The following is a 24,683-nucleotide window of genomic DNA, read 5'->3' on the forward strand; positions in this document are numbered from 1 at the left end:
CTAAATGCAAATCTGTAAGTGTATGTCTATTAAATCCTGAGTAACCGTAGCTGTTCTGTTAATTTTTGTTAACTTCATCTGTCTGGTATGAAACCAGTGATGAAATATATTATGCATTCACATTTTAAGACTCCATTAAGTTACTGAAGTGCAGTATCTGTCTATAAATACAAGATCTCTGCAGTCACAGACTGCGGGCTTTGTTAGCGGTTCCAGATCTTGATCCAAAAATAAGCTGGTGAGACAGATGGGAAAGTGGGAAGCTGGAATTAGTAAATGCAGAAAATGAAAGCTTTGGGGTAATCTTGATTGCAAATTTTCAAGCTTTCATGCATTTAATTTCCTTTACATTTTAAATCTCAAGATTCTCTTATGGTTCTGTATTTTTAATTTTGATGTTAGAAGCTTTCTAAACTTCTTTATAAATTGCATGCTTTTTCTTGGCCATGCTAAGATTTACAAATGATTGAGCCGTCATTAAAAAAAACAAGGTTTGATTCTGCTGTCGCCAATAGATGATTATAACAGATGAGCAATACAGAGCAGACAAATTAAATAAAAACATGAATGAGAGAAGTTAACTTTGTTCTTTGCAACCTCATGTTTTTTTTTAAGATATGCTAGTGTGTGTTACGAACCATTAAATTTGCTTTCACAGAGGCATTTAAGGAATTTTTTAATCATTATAATTATGCTCTGTCATCACTGTACAGTCCAGCTGTTGTTTTCTGTTCACTCGCCTTGTTAAACAAGAAATGTTGTCATTTTGAGTGAGGCCATTTATTTGGGTCAAATATAAACTACAAGAGTAAACCTAGTGTCATTTTCTAGGCTTATATATTCGTCTGATATAAATCTTAAAGAAGTTGAAGAACCAGCTATGATGAAAAAAATACTGGGACCCAAATCAATACAAGAAAACGAGACTGCTGCTCTTCAGAACACTCAGATAACAAATATAAATTGTCTTGGCGATGACGAAAGAACAACTGCTAAGCAAGATTCTGTAAGTGGAGCTATACCAAAAGAAACTGCTTATTCGCCTTGCATGGAAGAAGAAAATCCAGTAGTTGATGCAGAATGTGAGAAAGCTACAGCAGGTGGGTTTGGATTTTTTTTTTTTTTTAATGTTCTCGGAACTGTTATGGATCTAAAAACATGAGAAAAGGTTACAGCTATTGTTGTAACCGACTAATACAGACATTCTTACATTGTGGCCCACTTCATTCTTTCACATTTTGAGAACATGAATTGCTACACAAGTTTGGCTGGAGTAGCTCCCAGACCAGTAGAAACCTGACAACACATCAGACATTGGGCATTTGTATCTGCAGCATGTCCAGACTGTACTTGTAATTCAGCAAATTTGACTCCTTAAATTTCAGAGAGTCAATTATTTCAAATCATCTGTACCCTGACAATAGCCTAGTCTATACCTGAAGAACTCAAAATAACTATTTCCCCTGCCATCTGCAGGTAATTCCAAGCTAGAAACTGCATCTGAATTAGGAGAAGACTTAATGATGCTCTACAAGAAGCGCTGTTGTCCAGATATTACTATTTGTGTAGAAGGCAAAGAGTTTCAAGCTCACAGGTACACAGATTATTTAGAATAAAGTATTTCAAAAGACATCCTTGTAAAATAAAACACTGCTGGTGTCATCTGTCTAGTGAATTATTGCCAAGGTTGTTTTCTGCTCATGTTCCATTCACAGGTGGGAACCGTTTCGTTTTTCCAGGGTTTATCTCAGAGGTGGACGTACTTTGCTACTAATGCAGATTTCTTTTGTTAGCTGAAATCATTCTGAAAATAATGTAGTTTTTGTACTTTTTAAGACTTGTATACTCGTGTAGGTGGCATGAACTTATACATAAATACTAGATGCTCTTTGCTGACATTTTAAAAGATCTGTGCTCTCTGCAGAAAACAAAAAATGCAATTAACATATACATCTATTATTTCTGAGTAAGGTTACCATACCTTTAGAAATATTCAGGAATTGGAGTATTTTTTAGGTCTTCTGAGTCTGTGCACACAGTCCAATTTTACTTTTTTTACTTCAGTCAAGCACATGGAATAGAGTTCTTCTGTCTCCAGAGAACAGCAGTCTTTACTAGCTCTGAAGTTCCACATCATATAAAAATTGTAATTTCTAGCTGAGAAAGCTGATTAAAGATGCAATATCCTTTTTTTTTCTTAGTTATATGTTTGATATCAGACTGCTGTAATGCTTGTATTTGAGATAGCAAACTGGAGAGCTTATTTTTTGTTTATATTGTGTTTATTTATAAAACTGAGAGAGCTGATTAAAAAAAAATCCACGTTCAGTGTTTTCTCAGTGCAAATCCATGTGTGGTGGAGTTATATTCATTACACGTATCTTTACAGAAGATATGGGAACATAGTCATTATAATGGTGAGTTTGTTTTTGTTTTTAATAATAAGATGGGGATATTTGCAGAATTCCCCAAATGGAGTGCAGTTAGACATGGCACTTTTCTCTCTCGTCTGCAGGAAGGCATGTTCTCAGCTTCGCCGTTACGAGAAACAAATACTTGAATGCAAAAAGAAACTCCACAAGAATATTCAGTTAACAGAGTTTCTTTAGTTTAGGCCACTTATTACCTGGAGCTAATGTAGTTATTCTAGTCAGAGTAACATGGCAATAAATCAGAGATTTACAGGCTGTTTTGAAACAGATGCAGGGTTTGATCATTTGAGCACCACATCATGTGAGCAGTAGGAATGAGTAAAGGAAGGCTAATTTGGAGTATAATCGTGGTGACAACACCTACATGCTTGATTTATTTTGAGAGGTTTCTCATTGGAAAATGCAATACCTGCATAAAGTATTACCCCACTTATTTCAGCATTCCTTACTTTTTTCCAAGAAAAATCCTCCTTCCAGGAGATTGATAATATTAGAGACACTGTATTTCACATCTTCATGATACTGTATTACTGCATTTTATAAGAACAAGAGAGTGTGTGTGCAAGTACAGAATTTCCCATATACAAAGCAGTGTTACAATACTTATATAAGCATGGATATACTTAAATCACATGTGAAGCATTCTGTACAAGTGTAATTATTGCTCGCTGAATCATTGGAGGAATGTGTGTGAAATTTCAAATTGAGACTTTCAAAGAAAGGAGAGTTATGCAAAAATCTAGAATATAACAAACAAAAGAAATGGTAAATAATTTTCTTCCTATAGAAAACTGAGCATTCTGAAATATTTTGGCAGCCAACAGATAGAAATCATATAAAAGAGTATTCTCATGCAGCTTTTTTTGTTCTTAGAACACTTTATCTACTACAGAAAATAAATAACAGTGATTTTATAAATAATCGGAAGCTTAGTAGGTGCTTTAAAAAATTGCACGTATGGGAATATCATCTACAGCTATTGCAGGCCAAATAGAATGTATAAAGGCTGACACTATAACTGGCGTAAAACTGAAAGGTTCAAATCAAAAGCAGTTTTTGTTCTGCTCATCCCTTTTGCTCTTCTGTTTCTACCTCAAGAAAAGAAGCCTCTTGCAAAGATCTCTTGAAGAATCTAGCACTGCTAGAGATGTTGAACTAGATAAGTTCTTGGCCTTTATTGTTTTTCCCGGAAGAAGTCGTAAATCAGATTAGCCTCCTTCTATCCTATTATGCCTTTTGATTATAGAAATAGAGGGTAATAGACTAAACAGAGGTATTTGAAAGTTCTTCTCAAACAGGGCTGGAAACAAATCATACTGCTGGATCATGTTAGCATCAAGTTTGTGTGCGCCAATTAGGCGGGCAGTTTTATACTTCGCTTTTCATTTTAATAAATAGACTTTCTTTGTACAAATCGAGTTTGTGATAGTTTAAAATGAGAGAGCTAAAAAGGTGCTGTATGTATACATATATACATACGTGTATATATATATACACAGCTGACATACTGTTTTTTTGTAAATAAAGCATGAGAAATAGATTTGAAATTTCATATCATGTAAAAAGAGAATGTTTGTGGCAATCAATGCAAGAGAATGCTTGTGGCTTCTGGGTGAATACTAAGGTGGCTTCTGGGTGAATACTAAGGTGACACTAGAAGCAAGCTTTAACTAGGAAATCTAAAGTACCTATTTTTCTCTTTTCTTTAGCATGTTATGAAATTCTAAACATTCTGGAAGAAAAAGCATGCAGTATGCAATGACACCTTAATGTGGAGAGCGCAAAGCTTTAAGTCAATGTTATCAAAGAGTTTCATAATAAATATTTGTATCTAGTGGAATAATATTTACTTTTTGTCTCTCTTAGGGCCATTTTATGTGCCAGATCTAGTTACTTTGCTGCCATGCTGAGTGGAAGTTGGGCTGAAAGCTCCCAAGAGCGCATCACTCTTCAAGGGTGAGTGTTGTCGTTGCAAGTCACGTGGGAGCAAAGGTAGATAATGTGGAATCACTGCAAACACACAGCAACTGTGCTGCTTACAGAGCACTGGAGATTAATGTGCCTTGACATTCTTTTCAGGGTGATATATTTCCTGAACAGTATTTTGACTTCAGTACAAAACACCATTCAAAATGCATTTGTTAATATTGTCAAAAGGAACAGGGAAGAAGTTTTCTTTTGTCTAAAAGAGGGTACTGCCCTTTTTATAGAGCACGTTTTAGTATTCACAGACTATTTTGCCCTTCTCTTACTTGCTTTATGTTGTGAAAAGTACCATAAATAACTGGACAGCATAACTTATTTTCATGGCTATTTGTAAAATAAGAGAGTCTTATTTATGATAAGAAGACAAACATATTTCATAAACAGTGTTAAATAATGATATTTCAGGATCATACACCAAAATACTTTTGACTACCAAGTTTGTTTCTAATGGCTTTGTGTGCAAAACTGAGCTGTGAGTGTAGGATGAATATTTAAGACTTTGTAGATAGACTGGGAATCAATTTAGTTCTTTTCAATATCGCAAAAAGCAATCAAAATAGTTCATTTTTTCCATTAAAAGCAAGCTAATAATTCTACATGTTAGCTTTTTTTTGGTTTGTTGGCTTTTTGGCTGATTCAGCTTTTTTCTGAAAGAATCATTGCTTTGTTTTAAGACAAAATTGCTTGGTTCTTTCTTGTATTTTCATCATCTTCTCTTTGTTTAATAGTATTACTGCAGAATTGGGAAGTTTTTTTGGTTGATTTGCTTGTTTTTGAATGCTGGTAAAAACAATACCCTTTGAATGCAATAGATTGCTATATGCAGTACATCTTTTAGAGGTTAATGATCAATGGTTATTCCAGTATTTCTCTCCCTGAAATTGATTTTCATATTTCTATCTTCATTTATGTATTTTATTTCCCAGTAAAAGCTTTCTCCTGAAAGTACTTAATCATTATACAAGTATATTCTCAGACCAAATTCTTACAGTTTTCAGTATTAAGATTCATCTCAATTGACTGTACCTTTTCTAGGTCATTTTTCTGCTTTGTGCACATTTTCATCCTCTCTTTTTAAACACTTATAAATAAAGTACATATGGCTTACTCTGAAATAAAGAAAATTCTGTATAAGATAACAGCTGTCAAGACAGTAGGGAAACTCCTCCTTGCTGACTTTATGGCTATTCTTTTTCTAATATATAGAGACAGAACTGTGGTGATTTTGCTGCTTAGCATGTTGCAACCATTTTTGTCTTTTGTTTTCAGTCATCAATGTCTGTTGCTTAAACATAGCTAATGTTTTGAAGGGTCTAGCTCCATCTGCATGACTAGCTTATTAATGTGCACTGCACTGAAAGGTACACATTGAAATGTACATATGTAAGTACAATAATGTACTTTCAGAAGATTGTGTCTTTACCATGTGAAAATATATATTCTGGGCTTTTGCTCATTCTGGGGCTGGGACAATGCAGGGAAGCAAATGGCAACTTTGTGAAGTGCTTTCAGGTTTCTTTTCTGTATTTATTTTGAATATAGAGTAGAGACTGTCTCTACTCTAAGATGAAACCTTTCTCTTTAGCACTGTAATAGAACTATTAAGTGTATTTTCAGTAAATATATTCCTAAAACCAAGAATTAAAATAATGATTTTGAGATGTACAATTACTTAATAATTAAGTCATTATTGGTAAAGAAGTTTTTTTTTAAAAAAAAACAAGGACTTTTCTGCATATCATCAGGATAAAAAATCTAGAGTTTAGGTAATCATCACAGATCTTATTAGTATATGGTGCTGTTCTGCTTATGACTGATCTCAAAGATTTAAAGTATTATAAAGTTTACCAAGATTGCTGAAGAGCTAACAACCCATTATGATATCCCCTAAATAATTTTACATTGCAGTAATCTTGGAGGCAGGAAATACTTTAGCAGGTCATTTACCCTCCATTCACCAAAAGGCTTTATGATGTATTAGCCCTTTGACCAATTACTTCGGTTAAAAAAAAAAAGTGGTAGCTTTTATTCTGGATATGTCTTTATTTCTAGTAATGTTTTCCTTTCTTTTTTTTTTCCCCTTTGCAGCATAAACCATATAGAAATGAGTGTCATCTTGCATTTTATATATGGAGGTATTCTGGACTTGCCAGACAAAGTTGATGTTGGGTATATGTCACCTTCCAATTATTTTGAAATGCAGTTTATACCTGTTCTGTTTCTTCTCAGTTAAGTCAAAAGAAAACTTCTAGAAAACATCTAGTATAAATAAGACAAAGATGTCAAATGCAGTGATCATTATATCTAAGCTTACTTGAGGATATTCTAAAAATAAAGCTGAAGAAATCTTGTTTACTCAGTAGCTACTAGAAAAGGGGGCTAGTAATTTTTGGAATATTATATGAGAAAAGTAGCAAGCAATGTAACTGTTAACTTTTTTCTGCTATAATTTCTAATCTTTTAAGTTGCTAGACTACAATAATTTTAAACTAAGTTATTTCTGAAATGTATAACTGCTCCTTGAAACAATTTATATATCATCTGTTGAACTTTTCAACTAAATATTAAAATACCCTAGAGTTTCTGAATTTTAGAAATTTGTTAGTAAAAGCTTATCTAAAATAAAGATATAGGAGTGTTTATAGTGCACCACAGTGTCAACATTTAAAACAGTAATTGATGTAGAAAATAATTCGACGGCATTGATCAACATAGTTTGTTCACTGTGCTTTTTTAGCATTTGGAAGCGATACAATTTTCAGATACTACGTCTTTACTAACATCTTATGTAACCCTTGAAAAGAAGAACTATGAAAAGCCAAAACTGATGATAAGAATTACATTTTCATTTGCTATCCTTAAAGAGAAACTGAGAGTCTTCTCAGCAATTTTTCAAGCAGTTATTGAGGCTTACTTTTATGTTGATCAGAATCGGTGGTTGGGTAGATTAATTTTAGGTTAATAAATGTCCCTGTTTGAAGATTCTTCTTTGGAGAGCTTCACACATGGTTATCAGTTTACTTCCTGCACTAACTTCTGATTGTACAGAGAAGTGAAATATAGCGTGTAGATTCTTACAAGCAGAATGTACATATCAAAATGTAAAGTTGTTTTTGCTTTTTTGATTCCTCTTGTTACTGCTTTTTCTTTAGTCACATATTGGGCATTGCAGATATGTATGGTCTAGATGGGCTGAAAGAAGTAGCTATCTACATTTTGAAGAGAGATTACTGCAATTTTTTCCAAAAGGTAAGCCTAGATCTGTGAATTCTCCTGCAGCTTCATGATCCACAAAGCCAAAGGGAAGAACTGTGATTCAGTAGTTACAGATCACTGATGAGATCAACTGCTGTGTGGCCAAGGGTTAGCTTAAATCAGCAGGCCCTGTTCTGCTCTGTAGAGCTGTTAAATTCACCGAGATTGCAGCTGAGAGCACGGCCGTGGTATCCTCCCCTTACGGGAACTTGTCATCTGCACCTGATGAAAAGCAGTATTCCATTGCATCAGCTAGACTTGTATTAAATTACATGGAATCTAATGCATTCCAATGTCTTGTTCGTAGCTGTAGTAATATAATGGAAATACTGTATATTTACATATCAGATTTCATGGGAATATATTTGTTAAATAATTTTGTTCATTTTAAGAATTTAACGATAAACAACTGCTTAAAGTTGAGCTCTTTTTTTTTTTGCATTAGGCTCATTAGGCTGAATGCTACATTTTTGACCTGTGGAGAGGCAGATCACTTCCCTGTTCTGCACAAAGGCAAACAAACTTAAATGCTGTGGTAGCTATCAGTGCTTCTGACTCAGCTGGAGACTTTGTACTTATGTACAGTTTGTGTAAGTGAGAATGTGCAATAACTGTGATCATTTCCAAACAATTGTAGCCTATTCCTGGAAAACAGCAACCTGTACTAGAATGCATGGCTATTGCGCATTCATTGGGAGTGGAAAACCTATATGCTGCTTGCATGAAGTAAGTAAAATAAAATAAGGTTTATCTTTTCCATTTCTCTGTTCACAGTTAAAATCAATTTATTTTGAAAGACTGAATTTATTAAATTTTCAGTTTTTAAACATTTTTTCTCATAATATTTTATTGAGATCACTTAGCATTAACAAGTGAAGATGGAAAATTGTTTCATCTGTTTCTTACTTGAAAAAGACTTTTTTTCCCCTTCAACAGATGGGTGCAAAAACATTTTGCCAAGTGTTTGTCAGAGAGAAGCTTTGCCAATTTACCTGCTGAACTTCAAAACAACTGTCTTGTTATGTTGATTCAGTCTTTGGTAAGTAGTATATAGTGGGCTTCATATAAAAATACGTAATTTTTTCCTTACTTAGCTCTGTGAAGTATTTCAAGAGATAATAAATACAGTATTAAATTTGTAGTCCACTAATTATAATACATAAAGATCTCATTAAAACAACAATTTAAGAACAGATTCTGATGTGCAGATGTAGTTGCTGTGCTTCATGTGGCATAGTCTAATGAAAACCATGCATGAGTCCAGCATAATAATACAAAGCAGTTGAGCACATGCAATTCTGCTGTCATAGCACAGTGCCAGCATATATTTTTATATTTATATTTTCATATATATGTAATATATTTATATACATTTATGTAAAATATATATACATTTATATATTTATCATCTCAGTTTAGACCTTCCTATACTTACTTATTTCTGAATTGTGTTAAAGATTGCTACCTGAGTGGACAAAGCTGACTTAAAACTGCTTTGAACTTAACCTATTTACAGAAAAATTGGTCTGGCAAACTGTAGCTATAGCTGTTACAACAAAGTACTTTGCCATTATAATAGATCCGTACACTAAATTGTTCCTTCTGCATGTATGCATATACACAGCTCTGTGGTCATACATATGTGTATGTATGTAAAAACTAGAGTAGCTTCAGTTAAGGTTTCTGCAGATCAATCCATTTGGTTCTGCAAGTTTTCATGGTTGCACCAGCAGCACTGCTCAAGGAGCTCAGATATGTACCATAAAGAGTAGGCTCTAGATGCAGCTCCAGTATCACCCTAGTGTGGCAGTGTTAGGAAGCATAAAGTTAAAGCCAAGCCACCTTAGGCCGCTCTTCCCCTCTGTGCCTATTGTAATATGTCAAGAGAGATTTTGCTAGTTAACAGTTAGTGGGGATGGGTCTTTGCAAGACGCACCCCTATTTTATGGACTAATTTGTAGAAATGTCTTAGAATTGCAAATTTAAGCAATGTATAATAAGCCTCTTCTGCCCACAGATCAGTTCTGTTGCCTGAACACTTAACTCAGGCCTTGTGGCACCAAATACAAAAATATGTAGAATTCCCTGTGTATTTTTTTCCAACTCAGAATCTGCAAAAATGCTTAAAGCTCTTGAAAGACAATGAAGAAAAGGTCCAACGTGAATTTTACAGGGCTACTGTATGTTTTACAATCCTTTTTTTCAGTCATCTGTTGTATAACTTGTCAACAATTACATCCAGTTAAATAGCATGAGACTTTCGCTTCCCCATTTTGTAAAATAAGTTATTTTTCTATGGTATAAAAGGATCTTCTCTATTCAGTTTCTTCAGGTCTGATTTGCATTATTGTGTTCAGGTTTGCAGTATACACATAGTTGAAAAATACCATAAATGCTACTGAGAGGTTTATTGCACATCTTCGGCAGACAAAATGGAAGCACTAGATTTCCAGGGTTTTGCCTTAGCTTATAAAGTAGGTATCATGTCCTGAATTATCAGAATCTATTTTTATTTAAATAAAGAAAGCTAATGGATGGTTAGATATTTGTTTATTTAAGTGAACAGAAGCGGTATTGTAAGCAGCAATTCTTTACATGGTTACTCTGCAACAGGTTAACTTCTGTTTGTATTTTAAGAACCACAAGAATGCTCCTTTCCTTTTGATGGAAAGTGACCGGCTGATCTGCAGTCTTCCTCAAGTGAAATGGACTGAGAAGGCTGTTGCGTTGGCCTCCAGGCTGCGGGAAGAAAGCACAGCCTTCATTGTGGCAAACTTCTTACAGATAGTGCAAAGTGAAGGCTTTTATAGTTTTTTGCAGGTAAAAATGCCCCCAAGTTGTTGTATGTTGATGCAGTAAAAATGCCTATATAAAAATACATGCATAAAAATATATACGAATAAAAATATATTTACACTTTTGATAGTTCAGGCTGTTACATAATCACATTTTTTGGTTATTTCAGAGTATGTTTATATGGAAGATTAATACATAATTAAGCAGTTTTTATGAATGTTATTTTGAAGTAAATTAAGGGCTAATATTGTGTTCATATATACACCTAAGGTATGCAGAAGTTTCAGTGAATTTAGTGGGACAATTTCTGTGTTGCACAGAGAAAAGTACATACATAAGCTTCCAGCAAGTTTCCATAACACTGTGTCCCCCTCAAATAGCAGTTAGAACTCACCTAGTCCTCTGCCAGGTTATTTTCTCCTATGAACGATTTTTAGTAAGTAGCAAATTAGAAATATTAATGTGAAGTTGTTAAAACATTTTGGATTCAGAGTTGTGCTCAGCTGCAAATTCATCACAGGCTGTACGTTCCTCAAGTTTGGGTTAGCCAGAGGTTGCAAGACTAGTAGAGGTCTGGAGGGGGAAGGGGTATGGAATAGGTACCCAGGGAAATGCTGGGCTTCTGGAACGCTTCCCACACTGCCGTGAGAGCAGCCCTTTCTGTTCGGCAGGGCTTCTGCATACAAAGTACACGCTTGTTTTAAATGGCTGCCTTTGTTGTTTCCGCAGGCACAGGCAATGAGCAGTGAACCTGACCTTCTAGAACTAATTTTTAATGCAATTGAAAGAAGTATTAATACTGAAAACAGCTGCTTGCTTCTTGTAGCAGTGGATGTGTTGTTGAATTCCACGAATGTGAAAGAGATGGTAGGTTTTACAACGTGCAGTGCTTGTAGGAAGAAATATCCTTGTATTGTTTCATGTAAGGATTCAAATGAGATGACGCAGTCTGAGCTCAGGTGACTCAGTCCTGCAATGGGATGAACAGAGAAGGGCAGTAGCCTCAGTCCAAAGTCCTGCTAGAACTGCAGAAAATCTGAGCAGTAGTTTATGGATAATTGCACTCCTTTTTTCTATTTTTTTTTTTTTTCCTTAAGCCCTATCTGCTCTGGTCCTTGCTATCCTTTCAAGTTTATGATGCGGGAAGGCTAAGATGTTCAATCAGGAAGAGAGCTTTCTCTCTCACTGTCTGAATGTCTGTCTGTGTCTGTCTCGTCCCCCGCCCCCCCCCCCCCGCTTGGTAAAAAGCACAGAACAGTTGCTTTTGTTTAAGATTCCGTCCTGTGAAGTAAGGGAGTGTCTTAATCTGCTGTCTGTTTTTTGGACTGGGGGAGGTGTCTGTCTCTGGGTAACATGCTGTGTATTCTTCCGCAATTAGAATAATGAATAATAATATTTAGGATGTGTCTGACTGTAATGCTGGGGATAATTCCTGAATAATATGACATACTGATTAAAAACCAGAATGATACTATCAGCAAAAAAAAAAAAAAAAAAAAAAAAGAAATGCAAAATGCATTACTGCAATCTGGCGCTATTGTAGATCATCTTGGTAAAAGCAATGAAAATTTAATCAGATACATTATTTTTCCCCTGAGTGTTTGACCTTGTTGTGACATGGCTGATAGTAAAGTGCTACTAAAGGGTCCATTTGGAGGAGAGAGAAAAAAAAAAGGAATGTTGTGTTTTTTTAGTGCTTTAGTATGGCTAGCATGCTTTGGCTTCTAAGTATTGTAAAAATTACAGTGATGGGCAATATGCTTTCAGAAACAGCATCTCTATCTACCAGGCCATCATAAAATATAAGTGATGACATCATTGATCTAGCTTAGGGAGTAAGTAGATTCTGAAAGGAATAATGACTGGTTGCTATGACAATGTGCCTCTCGCCAGCTGCTGATTTGTTACTTGAACACAGGGTTTTACGTGCAAGATCCAGGCTCTGCGTGATAAGCTCTGGGTCTTCCTGGTTCAGTCTTTCTATGCTGTTCGTCACACAGAAAGCTGGAAGCTGATGAGGCCAGACCATCAACAGAAAATAGAGGCAGGTACGTGCGGCATCCAAGGGCATTATAGCTGTTTAATAATCTGTTCAGTATACAAAATTGAGGCAGTATTGGGGGAGCTAGGAAAAAATCTAGCAAGGTTTGTGGTGCTGTAGGTTTCTAAAGTGGAGTTTCAGAACTGAAAGCAAATTAGTGTGCTTAGCTAGCTGCCGCGGGAAAGCAGCACCGCATTTTCGGTGAATAGGTCTCTCTTGTCTGTCCTTTTTTTGCCTCCATCCGTCCCTCCCCGCCCTGGTCTCCTAGGAATGTATACAATAGCAACCAAAGATATGTAGATTGATTCAATTCTTGTTTACAGCTACTCGAAATTATTGAAAATATTGCAGTAGGACTTATCTGCCTCCTTTTTAAGGAGATCTGCCTCCGTTTTAAGGAGATGAGCACTGTGGATGAATTAAATCTGCACAAAGCTGATTATCAGTTCCAGCAGTTCTGTGAATTCAGTTTCTGTCTTTTACTGGATTTCTATATAAGTGCATAAATAATGCTTGTCTCTCGCATAACGGTATCTCGTGGGCTGTGGGCACATGCAGAGGGCTCGACTGCACAGTTGGTTGGTATTGTGATATTGTATCTGCTACGGCCGAGCCCCTCAGGAGCTGCACCGTGGTCGCAATATTTGAACAGGCAGGACTTCAGCTGCCAGCAAAAGGAGTCCTCGTTCTGGACATCTCTTTGTTTTGAAGTACTCACATATTCTGAGGGTGCGGAAGAGATGATGGGATTAGGTTTATGGTGGAGAACTAGCATTGATAGTACAATGTTAAAAAGAAAAAAATGTCCTGAAGACTCCTGTCTATTCAAATCACTTTTGATTCAAAGGAAAGGTAAACCCCTGAATGTCCTTTTTGTTGAAGACATAAGCATTTAGAATATTGATAGTAATAAAATTGTTCATGCTTGCAGGTGGATTAAAATTTTATTCAAGAATTACGTGTTGAGAAAGATGCAGTGTCAGTCTTTGTAAGAGTGATTTAGGGGTGTAGCCAAGCAAGTCTCATTGCTACTTTATAGATCAGGTTTATGATTTCTTCTTGGATTATAAAGACCTTCAGAAACTGCCTTTTTTTTTTTTTTTTTTTTTTTTTTTTTTTTTTTTTTTTTTTTTTTTTTTTTTTTTTTTTTTTTTTTTGTCTTTTTTACATTAGGGTTTTCAGTGGAGTGGGAAAAAAAAAAGTGTGCTGTTAGTTGTCTGAACTCCATCTTGCCAGAAATTGTTTTATCATTTGATATTATAACTCAGAACTGTGATACATTTTATTTGTAAACAGGCTGACTGGAATGTTTGGATGAATTATCTGTTTTTAATTATAGGTGAAGGGATTATGCAATACTGTCAGACTAATTTTAATCTTCAGGTGAAATCTGTCCAGGATAATTTAAATCAACTTTCATCTTACTGCTGGTAGTGGCTTATTCCTTAAAGATTTAGCCTATGTAGAATTAGTACACTATAAAGGAAAAATGACAAAATATTGTGGTTTTGTTCATTTACAACATTTTTTATGTTGTCCCACGCACAAGTCTGTATAGATTTTGTGTAACATACTGCGTGTGTTAATGTGCAGAGTCATTGTTGGGAAAAGCATTAGATTCCTGTGGTGCCATTTTCAGCCTATCTTTCCTTATGTGATTTTTATGGACATACATAAAATTGCTTTTCGTATCTTAAATGAGAATTCAGCAGACTTTTCTTCTCATTATTATATATATATATATTTTTTTTAATGTATAAATAGTATGTCAGAGTAGGACAGATTTAAATGCTTCATTTTAAACCTTTTTTTTTTTTTTTTTTAAACCATTTCTAACTGGAACATTAATACAAACAAAGAATCCTAATCGATTTTGGGTCTGTACAGTGTCTATAAATATCCTTTTTCTACTCTACAAGCATGATTGATTCAAAGCCTTTAAAATTGAAATTGCTTCCCTCCCAAAGTAGAACAGTCAAATAAATAAATAAATAAATAAAAAGGCATTCACTGCCCTGAAAATTTCACATGACAATCATAGGATAACTCGTGGCATTAAGCTGTATGCTGACTAAACAGATATCATGTGCATCTGGTTTTAGAACTTGTGCAAAGGTTGAAAGTCTCTTCTTTTGGGGGGAGTTAATTTTTGTATGCATTTTCAAAGATCTCAATTCACTGCAAGCCTTGAGTGAACTAAGCCTGAGGAAGAAGTGTGTCTTAGCAGGGAGATGTGGAAGCAGAAGAGCTGAACAACTTGCCTACGGCCACATGACCTCACTACAGACACTGCATTTTTTGTGCTGGGGATAAACATATATTTCTCCACTTAACATTTGCATGTCAGGAAAATTAGCTTTTCCAGAATAATTACAGGACCTAAAAAATTGCTTTCCGGTTTCAGAACTGGTTAATTGAGCAGGCTGGACTGTTGGCTGTGCCTCACTCCTATTCTGCAAAATAGTAAATAAAATGCTTTTTTCCCTTCTGCAGCTGCTTTTGACAAGGGTGATGATCGAAGACTTGGCAAAAAACCTATATTCACTAGCTCGCAGGTAAACATGTACATCCAAGTATTAAAAATATTCAAATGCTTGTAAATTTTACTATTTTCCTCATTTACATTTTAATTCAATGTTCATAATTCATACTAATGGATTTTTTTTGGAAAGTTTATATAGAAATCATTGAAATCTGTAATATCCATTACTGGAAGGTTATTGAGAACACATCCTCTGCTCTATCACATTTTCAAACGAAGAGCTCAAAAAGGAATTTGTGTTCAGAAACTCACATTCCCCTGTAGCTGCGTAATGAAACTCCTCTCTTTCCCAAAGCAAATGGCTTGGTGCTGAGCTAATGGATCTCCAGGACTGTCACAAGCATCATAGCATCTATGATACTCTCTGCTCTGAAATAATACATTTAGTGTCCTCATACTTAATATACATACCTATTTGGTAGAAAAAATAGCATGGGTTTTATATGATTTGATGGTAAGGGTTGGATGGAGTGTATTTATTTTTGATATCACAAAAATTCATTTAATTCATTTAATTCTTTGTATTCCAGAAATTACCTGAGAGGTAGAGAATGAACTGCAGTATCCAGTGGATACTCTTAGTAATGGTTTAAAAACTTCCTTTATCTCATACCTTTTAAATGAAATTTTGATTTTATGTTCATAATTCATAGTATTTATTCTTTTTTGAAAATGTGTGTATAACTAAAAAGAAGTTTCTTTCAGCTGACACTAATCATGTAAATAATGCAGAAAAATCTGTCCGATGTAAAACTGAGCTTTTACATGTCCTCTGGGTAGAGCAGTATTTTACAAGAGATTTACTGGGTACTACAGTTAGTTTCTACCCTTGAAAGCCAGTAATCTGAGCTGAAAAAAACCCCACATATATATTGTATAAATTTATTTTATATATACAGAAAAATTTCTATGCCCAATCTTGTTTTAGACTCGTACTGCTAAAATTTTAGCTGTGTTTCAGGAACAAAAGATAGTGCAATAAATCTCTTCTGTTTTTTGTTGTTGTTGTTGTTGTTGTTGTTGTTGCTTTTTTTCCTAGCTAAACAAATCCGTTAGTGAATCAGTTGGTATAAAGAATACATTCTGGACAGAACAAGGCAGGAAAGATTCCTGGGGAGATACTTCCACTAATCGGGATAAAATGAAATCTGATGGATTAGGAGCATCTGGACATACATCAAGCACCAACAGAAACACTGCTAATAAGGCTTCAAAGAATGAGGATATAAAGGGGAAAGATGGCAAAAAAACAGTTTCCAAGATTACTAAAGATTCAAAACCTGGAGAAAAAGTTTCTTCACCAAAGGCCAGAGCTGTTATAAAGCCAAAAATAGAAAATAATGGGAATGTAAAAGCTGAAAGTGTTCTTACCAAGCAAGATGGTGAAAAGACATCATCTGCAAGTGGACAGAAAAATTCAGGAAGTGGCAAAGGACTAAAGAACCAAGAGGGGAAAATCGCAGGCGCCAGACCTAAGGTGCTGACAGGAAACTCAAGTGTGCAGGTCAAAATGAAGCCAATGAAAAAAGCCACAGGGAAGGAATCTCCCTCCTCCCTAACTGGGGCAGGAGCTTCCAGCAAATCCACAAATTCAAGCGTCGATATCCAGACTGCCAGTGAACAGACAAAACAACCCAAAGAGGATAAACCGGTAGAAGAAGAAAAAAGAAATACTGGTAATTTAAAATAATAATAATAATAATAATAATAAAGTTAAAATCCCCTGTGGTCACAGGCTGGTCATACACTGAAAAATAGCCCAACGAATTTAGAAAATAAAGAACTATTCCAGACTAGTAGTGTCCCCTTCTTCCCATGTACATGAATATTAACTTTACTTAGGAATATTAAATTTCTCCTCTATTAAACTTTATTTTGTAATGTTTTAAAAAAGTCTATCATCAGCATGTGGCCATGTAACCATGGTAAAGTCTTCCAGGTTTAGCATCTATAGTTTTCAGTATCTCACCTCTGTATATTAAAATTTGTTCAGTATTTGTATGTCATGTGTTTTCCCCTTTAATTAATTTTGAATATACTTTACTATAGGGAAAACAAAGTCATCTTTAAAGACATCAAACGGACTCATCAACAACAAAAAAAAGACTGAGCTTGAGGCTAGTGTTGGAGCAAGCAGGTTTGTTACAACTCAGTATACTACTTTTATGTATGTATATGAAGGATGGTTTTTATTCATTTGAACTATTATCCTTGCTGCTAAGTTAACATGTTTCATGTTTTTTAACCTAAGAATACGCATAGGAAGAGCTGTCTGTTGTACATCGCTAGAAAAATATCAGTTAGCTATTGGAAACATCGTTGTAAAGATAAAACTGTTTGCATTTGTGTTTGTTTTGTACTAACCATTCTAATGTTGTTATAGGCCACACAGAACTGTGCATACTGGGCTGTTATGATTATAAAAGGCTGTAGAATTGTCACCTCTGGAATAGCTTAGCTTGAATTATAAGAACTGGACAGGAAGACAGTTGAAACCTTGTAAAACTGGTTATTTTCATATACACATAAACAAGTACATATGCATTTCTTATTTTCACATACACTTAAACAAGTATATATGTATTTCTTTTCAAAAGGAGAAGAGGAGTTATTAATCTTAGGTTGCTTTTTCCATATTTTCATTATATATTTGTGTATATTAAAATACATCTATTGTTTAAATATCATGAAACATGTATAGATCTTAAGGTACAGATCTATAAATAATGGATTTATTTTATTTCTAGTGTGACAAAAAAATCAACTGGAAAAGGGTGTAATGAACAAAACGCACAAGCTGTTCTGAAGAAAAAACTGACTGTGAGTAGCAATTCTGCAAGTCAGCAAAAGATACAGAACACACCTACCAATTCTCCCAAAAACCAAGGTAAAGTTTCAGTGAAAAAGTGCTCCATTGTTATGCAAAGCTCTAGGCTGTTTTTTTAGCACAAGTATTTGGCAAAATCTTCTGAACAATTCTGTTTATTTTCCACGTTTCATTTTTGCTGACAGCCCTAAACTGCAAAATGTAAGTGTATGTGTGTCAACTTCCTAATAATGAAACAAGCAGAATCGTCCACCAACTGGCAGTGAAGGCTGTCTCTCATCTGCTCTGCAGTCTTTCATTTTGGTGATACTCCTGCACTCAGAGCCACCACTGAGTTCAGCAGTAATTCTATACATCAGACCTTTAGACTATGTACCAAAATGTCACAACTAGCTTCCTAAATAAACACCTGGGTTAAAAGAATCTTTTGTATCAGTTAAATGCTTCCTTTTGATTTTTTTTTACTTGTTACAGAGAAGGTAGTTGCAATAGCTGTATAATAAACTTAGATGTGTAATATACACAAATATTTTAAAATCAGTCATATGCAAGCACATAGACTCCAGTCAAGAAAATCTTTCTATCCGTGGAACTGCTACTATAATTTAAAATTTTCTATGCATTGTTAGTTTATACCTTCCTTTTGTTGTTGATCACCCTAGTTGTAGCTTTGCTGTTACTCGTTTACCCCACAAACTTAATTCTTGATTTCAACAGTGTGGGAAATGATATTCTAGACCACAGAGGGTACTAATGCAAAATGTTAAGGATGGAACCCTTTTTAATACCATTTTGACTGACTGAGGGGGGGAAAAAAGGAACTCAAATTAAATGTATTATAATATATAAAACACAGGTCCTGTCAATTTATGATCATTAAAGAGCTTGCAGCATTTTCTAACAGAGCAAGGATATTAATTCTAGTGTTCTAATCCTATTGTAACTAATAACATTATATTCTGCCTACTTTCATTTCCTCTGCAATATAAATAGAATACAGTGCTCATCGCTTCCTGTGCTAACCGCTGGGCAGTGTTTCTGGGCGCTATTAGATAGTTACTGCTTTCTGTCCCAGTGGTGACTGCATCAGTGACAGGTGAAGCTACTCTTTTGTGTACAGTCTGTATAGTGTTTTAGTTTCACAGATGGCATATAAATGAAAGATGGTATTTTTATCCAGTGTTTGTATTTAAGATCTTAATTTTTAATTCTTTGATAATTCTTAAATCCCGTAGCACAAGAAGTTAAAGAACTATCCCTCAAATGATATTAATTGTATACACTTTGACTAAAATGTATGAACTTTACACTGATGATTTTTTCTCCCCTTTGTTAGGATCTCAGGGAGGATCACCAAATTCACTGAATTCAGGAATGTCTCCAAAACAAAATGAAGAAAAATGTGTGATACAACATCTGTCTCAGATAACACTTTCAGAAAAACATCCTGCAACTAAGAAAAAGAGTATTAAACAGGTGCAAACACCTGTAGCAAAAGCCACTGCAAAAATAATAATGTCTAAAACTCAGACTCCATCAAAGTATAGTGAGAGCATGAACAATAAAGATATGAAATTGAAAACAGCTGGGCAAGCTGTACTAAAATCACAGTCCTCTGCCCAAAGACATTCGAGAAGTGAATCTCCTGTTGTCCAGAAGACTGTTCACACCCCTGAGCACAGAGCTTCAGGGCAGAAAGTTGAAAAACATATGGCTGCTGCTGCGGCAGCTCAGCTTCGTAGTAACGAATGCAGCCCTGCGAAGCAGAATGAGTGTGTGAACCCCTTGGTGGCAGAAAGCAACGGAGATGCACTCTCAGAATCCTGTCAGCACGATAAACAAAAAATAATGAATCCTCTTGACAGTGCGGAATACAAATTACAACCTGAATTTTCTCCTCTAATTACCGAACAAACTATTCTGAAAACCAATGTTTCAGTCCAAAATGAAGACGAAGCAAAACAATTCTGTGGAGATGCAGTTGAAATTAAGCAGCTTAAAGATGCAAGAACAGATGGGAATATCGCTGAATTTCAGTGTCATGCAAAATCTGCTAGTGATGGATACTCGGACGTTTCCAAGGAAAGCAATCAAAAGGCTAATGCTTCAGGAGAAAGGATGACAAATTCAGAAGCAACAAAAGTCTCTGATGAAAAAAGTAATACATTAAACACAGAAATAGGTCTTAACTATGGTGAAAATATTTCACCAAACTTTTCTAAAAGGATATCCAATAAAGAAGATGAAATATCATCTCAAATTAATACAAAGGGAATTCTGACAGCTGATGAGTCATGTGATAGATCACCCTTGGCTGAATACAAAACACTTAAAGAAGATTTACATGATGTTTCAAAATGTGCCACTGAACAAGCAAGAGAAAAACGTTCACCTAACTACGATGCTACAGAAATGCCAGAAAACCATGAAAATGCAGAAATGCCCTTTGCAGACCACTGGAGTACAGGGGCACTTGACCCAAAAGAGAGTCCTGAATCAGATACCGGCAGTGCAACTACATCCTCTGATGATATAAAACCACGATCAGAAGATTATGATGCTGGAGGCTCTCAGGATGATGAAGGATCCAATGAAAGAGGGATTTCCAAATGTAGCACTATGTTGTGCCATGATTTTCTTGGGAGAAGCAGCAGTGATACAAGTACACCTGAGGAGTTAAAAATCTATGACAGCAGCCTAAGAATAGAAGTGAAAATGAAAAAGGAGGGTTCTGATGTATTCCGTGTTAATTCAACAAGTGATGATGAAATACCAAGAAAAAGATCTGAGATGTGGTCACACCAAGAAAGTGCAAGAAGGACCAATGCTAGAGAAAGTGAAAGCTCTACTTTTGGCAATACACAGTTTGCTCAGGAAACGGACCAGGTTTCTTCTTCTGCTGATGAAACTGAGGAGGACAGGTCTGAAGCAGAAAACCTTACAGAAAACTTTCCTTCATTGGATGTACCTACTCAGCAGTTTCAAGGAATTGATAATTTGGCTTTTGAAGATGCAACAGAAAATAATACTGCAAGTCAAGAGTTTTCTAAAGCTAAAAATTTCAAACGATCTGTTTTACTCTCAGTAGATGAATGTGAAGAATTGGGATCAGATGATAAACTAGAAGCTCGTACATCACGTCAGCATTCAATAGAGTCTCTTACTCCTTCAGATGTATTTGACAGTGTTTCTCATGAGCATCACGGGACAACTTTTTATTCAAGATACTCATTGGAAATTGAAGATGGATTCCTGGACTGCAAACAGCATAAGGATAAAGACAACAGACTGGATAACAGTGCAAGTTCTCTTCTTTGTGACACTGAGATTCCAGGAAAGGAGAATCAAGGTGCTTCAGTGACTGGACAAGACTGTCCAGAGAAGGGGTACTCTGCACCCAGTTTGTGTCCACCAGCAGAAAAGCCAAAAGGAAATATGAAGAATGAAGTGGCTAGTGAATTTCAGCAGTGCAATAAATACTTAGACAGCGATGCAAAATCGCAAGAAAGACCATGTCATCTAGATCTTCATCACAGAGATGCTAATTCTGATATGCAAAAAAGCAGCTCTACAAAACCTGTAGAACCTGATAAGAATCAATTACTGGCTCAGGAAGGTCAAGTGAAAGACAGTCAACCAGCAACTACTGAATACGCTAATACTGATTTACTTCCAGGTAATGTACAGAAATAGAAACATTCAGTCATTCGAAAACAAATTAATAGGGGAAAACACTGGCAGTTTCTCTTCCCGAACTGAAGTAATTATGGTTGGAAAGATACATTAAATATTTTAAAGTATTTCACATGGGTACAGAAGGCTTGTCCGTTTGAAATATTCATAAATACCCAGGTCTTATTAAGAAACTTGACTACTACAAGAAAACAGACATTATGTAATGCTAAAAGGAAAACTGGACACAGTTGTCTGTAGTTCAGTTATTTTTGATCCAATCTTAACAATGACAGCATCAACTTTTGATGGAAATTCAGTATTTGTTTTGTCTGATTGACATACAGTATGTCTGAATGGGATGTGCAATAACTACAGTAATAATCTTAACTAAAGCGCACTGAACTGTTTACCAAACAGCTATATGCATTACTGTTGTAAATTATTTATATATTATATTATACACAAAATTGGATCCTTCTCCCACTGAATATAATTGAATATTTGCCATATACATCAGTGGGAGCAGGTCTAAAGTCTAATTTAGAGCTTTTGAGGTGTCTACAATTATAAAGTTTACCAGTAAAAGCTAATTTCCTAAAAGAGAGAGTATACTTAGAACTAATAATTATCTACAGAAAAGTTCTAACTTGTTTCGCATAGATAGATGATTACCTGTCTAGTTGTTTGTTTTGTCTTCTTTGTATCAGTAATTCAGTTTATCCCACCAAAAATACACAATAGTGCTGATAACTATTGTGTATTCAAGAGTAATGAAATGCTGATGATGACCTATGTTCAGCTACATCACAGAACAAGAAGACATTAAAAGCTCTATTTTTTTTAAGTTTGCTTGCTCTTGCCTGCAGCTGCCCTTGCATGTGCAGTATATAAATAGCCTGTCGATAAATTATTTTGTTTTTAATTCTTTTCTAAGCTGACATAGTGTAAGTCACCATTCAGTAATCATTCTCTATTAACTCCCTTCATGCACCTACTGGTCCAAATTTAATTTATGTAGTAAATGAAAAATTTCATGTGCATTAAATGTGTACTTACATAGCTTGTCGCTTTCTGTATCAGAAACTTTATAATGGAGGCTGACTGTTAATTACCAGTGGTGAATGCTGCTTTAACTTATAAACCATACTTTGTTTTCTATATAGGAAATAAGTTGCCTCAATTTTTGTCTTATTTTGTATTACTTCCCCCCTCTCCCTTTTTTTAACCTGGTTGGATTGACCTTCCTGAATGAGTTAAATTTTGCTCTACACAACCCTGAGGGGAAGATCATCTGCAATTTTTACATTGTACAGTATTGTGAATTATTTCAGGAGACATAGATGATTATGACACAATGGCACAAACCTGCATGTATGAACATCGACCTTCAAAAACCCTTTCTCCAATATATGAGATGGACGTTGGAGAAGCAATTGAGCAGAGGATGGATTCGGAAACAGCAGATCTAGACGTGGATTTCGAAGATCAGCAATTTGCAGAACAGGATTGGACTCTTCTCAGGCAATTATTATCTGAGCAGGACTCAAATATAGGTTTCAAAAACTCTGTTCCTGAAGACCTTAACTTAGCACAGTGTCTTATCAATCAGACACTGTTTCTGGCACGAGATGGTTCAAATCCTCAGGGTACATCACAAGTTGACACTTTCAGTAGGTGGACTGAAATAATGTCTCCACTTGATGACTCTTCAGCAAGCATTACAGTGGCAAGCTTTTCATCTGAAGACTGTTCTTCTCCTCAAGGAGAATGGACAATTCTTGAACTGGAAACCCATCATTAAGGTGATCAAATGTTTGACTCCAATCCATTTCTAACTGGACTCCAATCCATTTCCCAAATCTATTTTTGATGCGCTGTTTCCATACAATAATGAAGTACTGCATCAGTCAAGAACAAGCAATTCTTGATACTGAGGCAATCTTTCTGATATGAGGAGGTAAATACATTAATTTATAAACTAGATTTAATCACAAGTACAATAATTTTTCGAGGCTTAAATGTATGTCTTTTTCTAAAATCAATTTTGAGCATGTATTTTCTAGACTTCTTAGAAAAAAAAAAAAACCAGATGATTTGAAAGAAAAATCCAGGGTTCTCTTCTCCCTTTTATACTCCTTTCTGCCATTTAATATTCATTGAGCAAGAGTTTAAAGATGACTCCAGAACCAGTAGAGCTCTTCCCCTCATTTTTTTTTCTTTATATGGTGACTTGATTTTACAATAATAAAGATTTAGAACAGTTGTGTCAAAAGGTGATGTGTGCCAACACTGCTTTAAATAATAGAAAGGTATACTTGTGTTTACAGAGAATGTTTGAATATGAATCTGCTTTGGGCTTTATTAATATGAGCAGCTTGTTCCATCTGTCTCTTCCAAATTTGATTTTTGTATTTTTTTTTTTTTTTACTTAAGTTTCTAATAAATTTTTTACTTTGTCTTTTGTTCAAATATAAGATTTCGGAGGGTCTGCAGTCTAAGAAGGATGCCGTTTCTTGGAAAAATGCCTACTTTTATCTTTCCAGCTTCATTAGAATCTCTCAAGTGTAACTTTTATATGTTGACCAAGTGTAAATGATTTTTCTGACGAAGGAGAGTAAAATGGAAAATATTTCTCAGCACTGCTCATCTGCTGTTTCTGCCTATTAAGTTGTGTGTGGACAAGACTGACATGACAGGGGGAAAAGTGAAGTCAGAAAACACTTGTAAGTCAAAATTCTTCCTGAAACATTCAGGGTTTTTTTGTTTGTTTGTTTGTTTTCCCTCAGGAAAGGTTAAAAAGCCTTCTAAGATACTTGTGTTATGGAAATAATAAACCTTATCTTCCACACAGCTGTAGAGGAAGTGTTTTCCCTCCTCTTAGTCATTAAAAGAAGTAGCACCTTCAAAAGTGGGTAACACATGGCAGGAAAATGTTACTGATTTTTGTTGTTAAAACTGTGTAAGATAAGTGCCCAACTTAGGTAGCCATAATCAAACACAATCAGTTTTGCAAGCTTTTGCACAGTTCTGATGAGTGCCCTTAATTTTGTTTAGAAACTCCCTTTAATTTGTTATCTCCTCCAAGTTAAAGGAAGAAACATATGAAGATAGAAAGGGAAAAAAGTAAAA

General features: G+C 35.2%; 1 protein-coding gene across 1 annotated transcript; it reads left to right on the forward strand.

Annotated features, from left to right (window-relative positions):
* Positions 1-798: 798 nt before the first annotated feature.
* LOC112946120 (AP2-interacting clathrin-endocytosis protein-like) lies at positions 799-23,967 on the forward strand. The gene is made up of 16 exons (XM_026037873.1): positions 799-1,100; positions 1,477-1,594; positions 4,299-4,388; positions 6,507-6,587; positions 7,571-7,667; positions 8,311-8,399; positions 8,610-8,712; positions 10,311-10,493; positions 11,199-11,336; positions 12,388-12,517; positions 15,004-15,065; positions 16,092-16,728; positions 17,102-17,189; positions 17,800-17,939; positions 19,216-21,555; positions 22,886-23,967. The coding sequence occupies exons 1-16, from the start codon at positions 881-883 to the stop codon at positions 23,353-23,355; spliced, it is 4,986 nt and encodes a 1,661-aa protein (XP_025893658.1). The 5' UTR covers positions 799-880; the 3' UTR covers positions 23,356-23,967.
* Positions 23,968-24,683: the final 716 nt, after the last annotated feature.

Source organism: Nothoprocta perdicaria, unplaced genomic scaffold, assembly GCF_003342845.1.
Source record: "Nothoprocta perdicaria isolate Ctin4 unplaced genomic scaffold, notPer1 scaffold_20, whole genome shotgun sequence".
NCBI lineage: Eukaryota > Metazoa > Chordata > Aves > Tinamiformes > Tinamidae > Nothoprocta > Nothoprocta perdicaria.